Source organism: Stylophora pistillata, chromosome 5 (assembly GCF_964205215.1).
Source record: "Stylophora pistillata chromosome 5, jaStyPist1.2, whole genome shotgun sequence".
Lineage (NCBI taxonomy): Eukaryota > Metazoa > Cnidaria > Anthozoa > Scleractinia > Pocilloporidae > Stylophora > Stylophora pistillata.
In genome coordinates, this window is record NC_142523.1 from 25,527,169 (window position 1) to 25,539,181 (window position 12,013).

The window sequence follows — 12,013 nt, forward strand, 5'->3', positions numbered from 1 at the left end:
TTTGGTATTGGATCAACTAGTATTTTTGTGTGGCTTACACGAATTGTAAACTGCACTATGTCATAATCCAAGATTTCTGTTTGGTAGTCTATTTGGTAGACTACAACTCCTTTTCAGTTACTTGTTTTGTCTTGGTTAATTCATCGCAATACTGATATACATGAAAAATTACACTCTTGACTGGTTGAAAACAGTTAGGTGCCTTTTTCATGTATCACTAGTGCAAAACTCAAGTACAAATGTAAACTAGGCTAAGCATCAATAGATCACACTAGAAACCAATCAGATTTATACGAAGTAGGTTGGGCTGATTGATACACTCAGTAGCTGACCAAAATAAACTTGACTTGGAAAAGACAATTAACCTACAAACTTCAGAACTCAATTTTACTTTGTTACGTAAACAAATTCATGACTGAATTTTTCAGGCCACTATGGGAGAGGATGCGGACGTTTTTTTTAGTTCCAAAAATCCTCATGTTACCGGTGCAACCTTTGTTGTGAAAATGAGACCTCCATAAAAAAGTTTGGTCATTAACTCTGAACTTGAAAGTGAACGTTTCAGTACTACTGTATGCTTGTCATCTTGTTTTATTGATGATCAGGAACAATATTAAAAACTATCCAGCCTTAATCAAATATTAGCTCTTCTAGAAGAAACTCATTATGACACCAGACACTAAAAAGCAGCTCAATTTCGTAAGCCACACATGTACGCATTGCGGACCTATTTTTTCTTCATTCTCATCACTTGTCTACTTGATGTTGTAATGATATGGTAAGGAGAAATTCTGCCTTGGTCACTCATGGCAGTCAAAGGGTTGAGGCAAAATAGAAACAAACATTCAGAGAAGATTGCTTATTCCAAGCATTATAGAAACACTGAGATTTTAAAGTTTAAGTAATTGCAATTCGTTTCAAGATGGCGAAAGGCATCTTTCCTAAACTCCCATCCGCTCTATTCGGACCGTGCAAAAAACCAGTTTTCCTTCTTTACGGCGGTGATTGACATGTAGCGCTTATCAATTCAAACTTTAATCATGTGGTCAATCTGTGTCTGACGACAACAAAAGTGTATCGCAATCAAATGTTAATATTTTTCGTTCATTTTTCAGAAATGTTTCGTGCTGAGGATCATGGAACGTTTAAGCAGTCCGCCATTTTCGGTGAAGTACGTGGCACTAGGGGAAAAAAAATGAATGGAGACCCGAGTGGATGTTTTTTTTTTTAGACAATCGCGCCACGGACTTCGCCGAAAAAGCTGGGACTGTTCGTAGTCAATAGTGCAGTTGATTTTGCTTTTAAACACGAGGGCGCGCTATAAATGGAGCCTTAGGTTCCACTGGACCATTTGTCAATCAACCGTCGTGTGATGTAGAACTCTTAGAGTCAAGTCAGCTTGAGCTACAGGTACTCCAAAGCAGTGAACAGCGGGCGCATTCCTCAAAATTGTTTTATCTCTTCATCACAACAGAAGAATTTTTGAGATTTGTATTTCCTTTCTCCAATGGAAACTGTCTTTATTTGTGGCGGTAAATTTGAGATCGAAGTAGGTGGTTCGCACATTACTTCATGCCACCATGCTGGTGGAAGTAAACAATAGATATCTCATTAGCTCTTTTTGTTCGTCTACCAGCATTTCAATTCGACCCGGACACGTCAATGGTGAGTGACAAATGAGCCTAGGTCTTCCAAGGGAAGACTTCCTTATATAGCGCGCCTTCGTGTTTAATTTCTGATCTAGCAAGTTTTGTTTGGCCATTACTGTTGACTAGGCTTTTTTGTAGTATTGAGAATGAATGGCGTGCGATTCTTTTATGCCATTTTTCCCGCAATTGTTCTTGCAGTTGTAATATTTGATAGCTTATCGTAAGCGTTTCAAGATATCCTGGAAGGTTCATTAATTTCAAAGGTTTGCAGACGAGGGGAGTGGAATTATTGAAGGGTTTATCAGAGGGGACCCATCGGAGTGGGAGTAATCAAAACTTACTTAATTGTCATTGGTTGAAAAAAACAACCTTAAAAAGAGTAGATGAAAATTTAAACTAGAAATAAAAAGATAAATAAATAAAAAAAAACAGAACAAAACAAAAAATTAGTTCAAGTAGATTTGTTCTGTAACGCCAACAAGTATAAATGATGAACTACTGTCGTACAGTAAATGATGAGGGGCAGAAGAAATGACAGGGCAAATTAAACAGGTGAACCTTTAAATTTCTGTTGAATCATTGCCATCAATATTTTTTGTTGTCTCATAAATGTTGCAGATATTACATCAGAAAGCCAGTGGTAAAGAAGAAACTCTCCACCAAGTTTCCCCTGACAAGTCCCATAATAGAACTACTTTTGAAAGTCACGGATTTTGTGTTAAAAGAGCCATCACTTTGATGACGATAGAAACATTTCTCGTTCCCTTTATCAAATCTAGTGTCCAGGTATCATATTGAATTGTCTTTCCCACTAAGAGCAGTTCAAGAGGTCATTTTATTTAAAATAAGTCATTCTTAAAACAATTTTTGAATTAAAGACTGTTGAACTCTTGGATTTTTTTGCCGAACGTTTTTCAAAATCCTGCTCGACCATGCTCCTTAATCCCAAACTTCCCCGTCAGTCATAACGGGCCGTAAAACTTAAAAAACCATTGAGGATTCTGTGGGTAGCATTTTAGTCGTTTTGAATTCTCTCCTCTGCATGAATAGTCCGTAGAGTTGAGCTTGAAACAAATGAGATTTCTTCGAGATACCCCAACTAGGCAAAAAAAGGAACAAAAGTCAGCAATTTTGAACAGACTTACAGTTGCTGTGGTTGTTTTCCTTAATAAGTTCTTTTCCACAAGGAAGAGCTAAGTTTACATTGCTATAACCCCCCCCCCCTCCCCCCCTTCAAGACAACCTTGCGGGGTTCGAATTCATCTGTTCTATTAATAGTTAGTTGGATATTTTTTACACTCCCTCCCGCCCGGGAAGCTTTCCTTGACCTCTCATAAGTTATTCGTTTCCTGGTAAAAGATGCCGAAGCAGACTCGCCGTCTCCTCTGTCTCTCTCTGTGTTGTAGAGTGCGGAAGAGGGTAATCATGATTTCGTCTGGTCAACTAATTGACGAGAAAGTAGACTGAAAGTGTTATTGCATTACAAAACAGTCTGAGCGGAGTTCCTTTGAACATCAAACAGGATCAAGATGATTTTCTTTATCAATTTATTTGTCTTAGGTGAGTTAATTTGCATTTACAATCAATTTTCAGTGTATTGCTGTTTTGTGCCGTAAAAGCGTCCAATTTTCAGAATTCAAACACTGGTTTACACCGCTTGAAAACAAATGAAAGATAGTTTGCAATCGAATCCATGCCGAGATTTGTTTCATTCGTATCAGTCAACCGTCGGTTTCCATACAGTCTCTGTTCGTTAATTTCATTAAAATGGCCACATCCGTGTCTTTTGTTTTTCAAATGTTTAGCTTTCGTTAGGCAGTTTATGAAATGTCGCACTGGAGCTTTGAGGTCGTATCTCTGACCTCGGCATACAGTAACTTTACTGATCTCGCTGCTTACTAAATAACCTAATAACTCTCGGTTTTTTAGTTGTAATGCCTGGTTTTCGTAAGTCAAGAAAATCGTAGACGATCGGTAATTTTACTGTTTCCCGACCTTCCTAGATCTCCGACAAATGAAACCTTGAAATCGAAGAGATCCCAGATTGGTTTACGGGAAAGTCGAGATGGTTTCTATTGTGTTGGCCCTACACACTTTCTGCCATGATCCATTCGGCGATCATGAACAGTGCAGCAGCTGAGTACGCATCAACATCGACAAAATCCATCTGCATTCCTCTGTGGCGAAAAAGTGATTTCTCTCCAAAACAGTTTTCTCGGACATTAAAACAACCCTTCGCCGTATATTATCTTCCAGGAATTTTATGCGATGTTAGCTACGTGGCGATCCCAAAAACCTTTGTGGCTTAAACAAGGATCTCACGGGTGAGGCGACTTGCAGCATTATTTAGGGTCCGACTCTTAGCAGATAGCAGCCTTCCACAACGAACAAGATCAAGATGATTTTCTTAGACGTTTTATTTGCCTTTGGTTAGTTAACTCACCTTTGAAATCAACTTTCAGAGTATCGTTGCCTTACTATGTTTAAGGTGCAGAGCATTTGCACGTGTAAAAAAACCATAGTTTGCAGTCGAATTTGTCAATGTAATATTTGTTTCAGTCATCCGTTTTAGCATTACAATGGGCTAGCTTCTTGTTAGTGTTCCTGATTATTTCGATATTTTCGATGGATCCGCTCCAAGTTTGCCTTCTTTTAGCAGATAATTAACCCTCATAACTTCTCCCCTCTCGAGGTAGATGGTCACGAGCTTCCTGTCACCGACCCCGCGAAGATATTAGGTGTTACGATATCCAGTGACTTGAAACGAACAATCACATTGCAGACTGCATGCATTAAGAAAGCAAATACGCGCCTGTATTTTATTGTCCTCTTGAAAAGGACCCGTGTTCCCCTTACTGACATTATGAACTTTTATTGTACAACAATTAGACCTATACTAGAATACTGCGCTCCAGTGTTCCATCATGCACTCCCGGCCTATCTTAATGAGGATATGGAAAGAATTCAGAAACGTGTGCTTTCCATAATTTCACCTGAAATGTCATATTGGGAATGCCTTGACAGTCTAGGCCTGCAAACTTTGTATGATAGACGCATAGAACTCTGTCATCATTTGTCCGAATCCATCGCTAATAATCCCGAGCATAAGTTGTGCCATCTTCTGCCATCAAGGAAAAAATCTAGTCATAATTTAAGGCGTCAAGAGATATATAATTTTGCATGTTCTTACACGGAACGTTTTCGACGCTCTTTCTTTTATGCTATGTCCCAGGGTGCGCATAATAGTTCCTAAAGCTTCAAAGAAAGTCTAATTTAACTTTAGATAATCACATATTCTAGATTTATCATATTAGGCTTTTACATTTATATAATTGTATTTAGCTCTATGTGTTAACCAATGTTATCTGTAAAACACGCAATTCAGTTTTACGACTGCAAAAGTAATATTTAATAAACGATCTATCTATCTAATTTATAAAGTTTGTGACCCTGGAGCGTAGAGGTTGCCTGGTTACCTAAAACACTTTCAGTTCAGTATTTCGTTTATTTTCGTTGATCCACCAGACTTTCAACATTTTACTTTGTTGCTGAAACATTTCCTGATATATTTCCTTAGAGCCATCGAAAGATCGTGAATTGGAGAAATTTTTATGTCGGACTTGTTTGATGACATGCTCCCAGTTGCTTGTTAGGTCAATTGGTAGAGCGCTGCAGAAGTATCGCAGAGGTCAGTGGTTCGAATCCCGTACAGGCCTGAATTTTTTCAGGTCTGATCTTCACAATTGCTTAAAAGGTGCTCTTTACGTACTGCTATGATCGTGCACAAATACGTTTCTATAACCGCAGTTCAGATATATGAATTTCATGCATTTGTTGTGTTTGATTTATCATGTTACGGGTTTATGTCGGACTAATTTGATGACTTGCTCCCAGTTGGCTTAGGTAGAGTGCTGCACTAATATCGCAGAGGTCGGTCGTTCGAATCCCGTACAGGCCTGAATTTTTTCAGGTCTGTTTTTCACTATTGCTTAGATAGTGTTCTTTACTACGACGATCGTTCACAAATACGTTTCTATAACCGCAGTTCAGATACATGAATTTCATATATTCGTTGTGTTTAAAAGACCATGCTGAGCATGTTTTTGTCTCGGCGCCTGTCGGTGGAGTGACATTATTATGTACTTTGGTTAATTAGCGTAGTGGGCGTAAAACTTCCATTTTTCTTGACCGCTTGATCGCAACTAAACGCTTGCCAATTACTGATAACTGCCTAAAAATAAAAGAATACAATATGAAAGAAGAATTAATACACACTGGAAAAAAAAATTAAACGAGACAAATTTAAAATGAGAAACAAAAACAACAAACAAAACTATAAAAAGAAAGCAAACGAAATTGAGAGCTGTTGGAAATGGAAAAATTTCTTGAGAGGTGTTGATTGAAACTGTGTAACGACTTTACGAGACTTTAATTCATTTGTCACCAGATGACTGGAAGCGTCATGGGTCTCTCACTTGATTGGCTTAGGTTAAAGAATTATGATGTAATAAGTATAATTTTGGATCAACAGAAATAATAATATACTGATTGCAGATCAGCCATCGTGTTCGAAAACATTTAAGCTACCTGAGAATTTATACACCTATAGATAATCGTTGATCAATTTATTCAAATTAATCTTTAATGGGACAGTGTTAAAACATTGAAGGGTTTAAGCATGACTGAGCAATGCCCAATTACAACAGACTGACGATATAATCGGTGAGTAACAGAACTACGTGCCATACAATTTTCAACACATTCCCCTGACAGAAAAACTGGACGAGGCTATTAGCCGAGTCCAATTCCGGCTTTCCTGAACTCCTTTTTTTAACTGATTATCCCCGGATTGGTCTGCATATAGTCCTATTACACACACAACTAGCCAATTGTCCAAATATCGCAGGATATTTGTGAAAGCACGCGTTATTAGTATTTCTTTTCCACTCATATCAGTTGGATAGTAATATCTAATGATGAGTAGCCAAGGTATAAAAGTCACTGCGTCTTTTGGTTCAACGTTTAATTTGAAAACTTCAATAATTTTTCCATTTGAAGGTTTGTATACATCTATACTAGGGACATAACCAGAACATGACATACATACCAAAACAACAAATTGGTTGTGCCTTTGCCAATGTAATTGCAACACGCAGTACTGACCGCACGAGATTGGTAGCAACTGAACATTACAAACATATCTGCGTAAAGATGAACAGAACCTTTCTCTATTTTGCTCTTTATTTCTGTCATTTGGTCTTTATTTCATAAGAGTACAGTCATTTTTACAAAATTCAAGGTATCAACAGATGTTTGCAAACGAGACTCCAAGCGCGACGCTCAACGATTTTGTCTGAAAATTCCCGAAATTATTTGAAGAGTCTTTGTGAAGACGAAACGCCGCATAATACCAGCCACGAAATGTTATTGTTGTTGTTGTTGTTTTTCATGTATTTATTCCATTTAAAAATTGTAACCGAGGGGAAGAGAGATTGGTTAACTTAAACTCCCAGAAGTAATTACTATGCAAGTTATCCCTACAATGTGTATACATTATCCAGCAAATAGGTAATGAGAATACTCCGACTTATCAGGTAGAAATTCGAAGTTGTTATGTCAATCGAACATCGAATTATTGTATTTACTTTCCAAAGAAATATGTAGCACTTAGAGGGGAGAGGTAACAATCAGACCTTGGGAGCTAAAGAGTGTACCTTCCCCCACCCCACTCTTGTTTGCCCATCATCTTTCCTTAGAGTTAGTCAACTAACAGCTTTTATTAAAAACTAGATCATTGGATAATGCAATTCAAGACTTTTTATCAGCTTAGCCATTATGGTATATCAGCCAATATACCATAATCTACAAATATGGTAAGTATACGTGTCAGCTTAAAATTAAAAGAGAACTAAGAATTTAAGAAAATTCAATAATTTAATTTAACGTTTTTAATGAAACAATTAATCCACTCGCGCTTGTTGGATATGAGATGATTATAGCCAACTCGGCGCCACGCGCCTCGTTGGCTATCTATCATCTCATATCCAACGCACGCCTGTGGAACTTGTTAAATATTTGAACATTCACGCGATTTTCGTCTTGAAAAATGATAAAAATAATGAGAAAAAAATAACCAAGTAAGCATTTTGCTTTAAAAAAAATACACAAAACGAAAAATAAGGAAGGAAAATAATAACAATGATAGTTATAATTATAAAACAAATAATTGGAGACACTTTGCAATTCTGAAACAGAAACAAACAGTTGGTGTATATACTTAAATTGATCAACAGAGATAACAGTATTTTGAATGTCGATCAGCCGTGGTCTTTAAAAAAATTAAAACATGATGTCTATCCATCTATAGGTTATTATTATTTATTTTGTTAGAATGTTTGTCAATGTTTTATCACATTTATCATCATCGTCATTACCGCAACTATTACTATCATTCTCGCCTTTTCTACCCTAATAGAACAGTCCTAACCGTGCGCGTAATTATCTATTTTCACGAGAAATATTCAGAAATATTTAGCGTCTAAGGTAATTTCTTATTTGAAACGCCTTCAACTTTTCATGCGTAAGGGCGCTGTCACAAGCTCTCTTCTAGCCATAAGATTTCTCAGAAACTGTCGATGTGAGTAGCTGTAAGTTTTCCAAAGTGCTGGATTAAATATTATTATAGAACAAAGTGGTAATAAAATTCTAGTTCCATAAAACTGTTTATTCAGAAGTTAATTTAGTCCTCCAGATGGTTGCAACCGTCCAATGTTCTTGTCCTCTTATTGGCTCGATTCGAAGTTAGGTCATCGACATAAATAATTATTGGATTCTGAAGTACATCCTTATGCAAAGTAAACAGCACAGTCTTCCTTTTTGTCGGCTTATGTCATCACGGAACGAATATTTATATTCAGCGACTTTCGACATTGTTCAGTGAAGATCTATTCATTCTCAGAGAAACATCCTTGATAAAGGTAGTCTTTATTTATTTATTTATTTTGGTTCCGTTTGAAGCATTGAGAACATTGTTACTAGTTTTATAATTCGGCTCTTAACCTGCTGATGAGGTGCCCCGTAGAGTTAATCGTCGCCAATCATCACTTGTTTATTTTGATTCTGAGCAAGTTTTGCCCTTCGTTTAGCTCCTTTCTTTCGTTGTTAAATAAATATTTTAAGCTGCTTGTTTTTAAGGTTTTTAAGCGCTCTCTAGTATCATACAAGTACTGATTCTAATTGTGACCACGAAACAGCTTTGACAAGCATAATATTAATGTTGTGTGAATAACATTTCTATGTATATTAAGCATGTTTGGGTCAATATCTTTTTTAGAGTACTTTGCGTCTTTATGTTTTATTATAAAGTGGTCGACTGTTGTTGAATTATTTTCGAACGCTCACTTGTTTCTCCTCTTGAAAAAAAAAGGAAACAACTGATGCATTTCATCTTTAAACAGTTCATTAAAAAGGAAGAGAAACAAAACTAAAAAAAAAGGAAAAGAGAGCAAAAAAATCATAGGAATGAAAAGTTTGTAAACCATTTGGCTGCACCTCGTGTTACACCAAACTTTTTGGTATTCTTCCAACATCCCGCGTGGTGTATTACTGCTGTTCAGGTTTTAGCTGGTAGCGCCCGCAGGCAGGAAGAAGCGATCCTGTGCTCTGATTGGCTACCCTTACAGGCAACATGGACCCATCTTGCTCGCTCAAGATTGCCCGTTTCTATCCCGTGCAAGAAAAACAGTGCGGGGAGCGGACTAACAGAGTTCGTAGCTTTTGTACAATGTCGGGAAAAAAGTGGAAGACAGTCAAAAGATGACATTTGTGAAAACATTAGTTTAGAAAGACAAGGTTTTTCTCTCCAATTTAATTACTTCCTGTAAAATGGTTTTATTTATCTATACAAATCCTTTAAACAGTGGGTAAGACCTAACAACTTCTTTTTTCCCCCTTATTCATCGGCTCACAACCCTCAGCAGGTTATTGTAATGTTTATTCTCCTCCCTCCCCCCCGAATAAAAACATGATTAATAAATAATTAAATAACCTTTTGACTTTCTGCGTAGATTGTCATGAAACCACAGGCTGCTCTACTGCTCACGCTGGTGGCTGTTCCCTTCACATCTGCAAGTATGTTACTGTATTATTATGTTATGTTTAGCTACCACTAATACCTTGATAAGTAAACGGAATATTTGCATATAAAAATTTAACCCAATAGAGAAGATTGAAAAAACAAAATTCCGAACCTTTTCTGAACAGGCTTTTCTGGATCTGAAGGAGATCTTGGAGGACTCAACTTATTTTACAAAGACTTATAAACCTCTCATTGCAATGTCTATAAATTTTGACAGAAATGATTCACTCACTATCTGTGACAACAGGTCGCAATCAAATAACCATGCAATGCGTACATTATATGGGAAAAAAAGCGGAAAAAAAAAAAAGAGACTTTACATCTCAGGTAAAAGGGCAGTGGTGACTAATGCGCTCGGAGGGGAGGAGCGCAAAAAAAATAGCGCCTCTACCCACACTATTGTCCAAGCTGTTCCTCTGTTCATATATGAACAGAACTACTCAACTGGTCTCGTGATATCATGGTGCGGTGGTTGTATCATGCTGTCGTATGGACAAAGCCATTAACGAAACCCTTCGTTTGATTCCGAACGAGCCATCTGAGCTATAGGCAAAGGGATGCATCGATTAGGTATTGAAAATCACAAATGGAAAGAAGTTGGGGATAAAAACACTGTTGACCTTAAACAACAACTGTAAACAATAGCACACACTCAATGTCATTAATGAGATCTACTGAGCGTGTGGGATTGGCCTCGCGTGTGGCTTGTATACAGAGCACTTCGTGCCACCTCTTTTAAACGTGTGATTGTTTGGTAACTGGAGCGGTATCTGGGGGCGGAAGAGCTTGAACAATAGCGTCGTACAGGTGTTATGATTTTTGCGCTCCTTCCCTGACATGTGACTTTCACTTCGCGCTCGTCTCGCGCTTGCCTCCGCTCGAGTGAAAGCACAAAAAAAAAACATAACGCCTATTCCGCAGGCTAAAGTTAATCGGCTTTCAAACGTAATCTCTAAAAAAAGTAACAGCACCATGTCAGCTTTGAAACTCTTCACGGTGGCCTATTTACATTATCAACTTAGTTAAACGAAACAAAAATGACCTTCTTATTCATTGTCTAATTAGTTGTAGAAATTTATCATAAGTGTCAACGATTGTTCACGATTCGATTGATTCCTCTCATCATTTCCTAGTAACTTGTACAGCCGGTCAGTTTGCTTGTGCAAATCAAGAAAATTGTATAAGGGATAGCTGGCGTTGTGATGGCGACCGTGACTGTTCTGATGGTTCAGATGAACAACAATGCAGTGAGTAGTGTAGTTGATTGGGTTACTTCAACTCCTGTCCAGTCTTGTACATATTTTGCGAGTTGAGCATTTTCCACTCTGAGATTGAGACTTGGAAGGTATATGAACCCTCTTTAAATGGTGTTACAGCTACTTTTACCTTTTTTTTAAAAGGGAAGAAAGAAATATAAAATACTAACTTCATTTATAAGAACAGCTCCAAAGCAGCGAAATAAAGCTTTGACGTAAGTTGTATGCAGTACATTTTAACGATGTTGAACTGGTTATTTCTTTACTTCTATCACGTTCGTCCATCTCTGGATAAAGATTTTCAATAATTTTTAAAGCGATTCTTGTGATCGCTACAGTCTCCTGAACAGCGAATAAAATAAGCTGTTTTAATGAGGTAGAAATGACTTTATTTGCGAGACACCGTTTCGGCGAAAAAAAAAATGCATCTAATAGGAGCCCAGAAACGGTGGTTTGTACCATGCAAGGTAGAATGCTGGATTTATATCCAATATACTATGAGGTTTCTTGAGGATACAGCCTCTTTAAAAAGAGTTATCATAGAAAATGAAGTCCCCTTCTGACATTATCCTTATTGACTATGAAAATTGACAATAAAAAAAGCGAACGCAAAAGCGGTCACAACACAAGTGATACCTGAAGTTGCTGAATGTGAAGCTCACGGATAAATTCTTCTTTACACATAAATTGTTGCCGCCCGTGGCCAATTAAATTTCGATTTTACCGCAAAAGTTAATGGAGTTTAATGGTAGTCATAAGACTATATGATCATTTTATTAACTTTTCCTTTTTTTTCTACCTGCACCTATCAGCTAATAGTAGGTATCTTCAGCTTATGTTATTCGTGTATCGTTTCCATACATTTTCTAATAAAAGCAGCATTAAACGAATGTTGTATTATGAATGTGCCTTTCATATTTGTCTTCTGGTTTGCAATAGGTTTGCATGTAGCCACAAAGAGGAAATCTGAA

At 37.3% G+C, this 12,013-nt stretch overlaps 1 protein-coding gene and 1 long non-coding RNA gene across 2 annotated transcripts; both read left to right on the forward strand.

Moving 5' to 3' along the window:
* Positions 1 to 1,154: 1,154 nt before the first annotated feature.
* LOC148731038 (uncharacterized) lies at positions 1,155 to 5,083 on the forward strand. The gene is made up of 2 exons (XR_016001223.1): positions 1,155 to 3,209; positions 3,653 to 5,083. It is a non-coding gene; the product is annotated as an uncharacterized LOC148731038 (long non-coding RNA).
* Positions 5,084 to 8,513: 3,430 nt separating this feature from the next.
* LOC148731039 (CD320 antigen-like) lies at positions 8,514 to 11,358 on the forward strand. The gene is made up of 3 exons (XM_088761667.1): positions 8,514 to 8,626; positions 9,716 to 9,779; positions 10,920 to 11,358. Exons 2-3 carry the CDS (start codon positions 9,722 to 9,724, stop codon positions 11,039 to 11,041), a joined length of 180 nt encoding a protein of 59 aa, XP_088617793.1. The 5' UTR covers positions 8,514 to 8,626; positions 9,716 to 9,721; the 3' UTR covers positions 11,042 to 11,358.
* The last annotated feature ends 655 nt before the right edge of the window (positions 11,359 to 12,013 follow it).

What these genes read in the sequence shown, in the direction of transcription:
- LOC148731039 (XM_088761667.1), top strand. Translation starts at nt 9,722, where the DNA reads ATGAAACCACAGGCTGCTCTACTGCTCACGCTGGTGGCTGTTCCCTTC. An exon ending in TGTTCCCTTCACATCTGCAA is followed by an intron (nt 9,780 to 10,919) that starts GTATGTTACTGT and finishes ATCATTTCCTAG; the next exon opens with TAACTTGTACAGCCGGTCAG.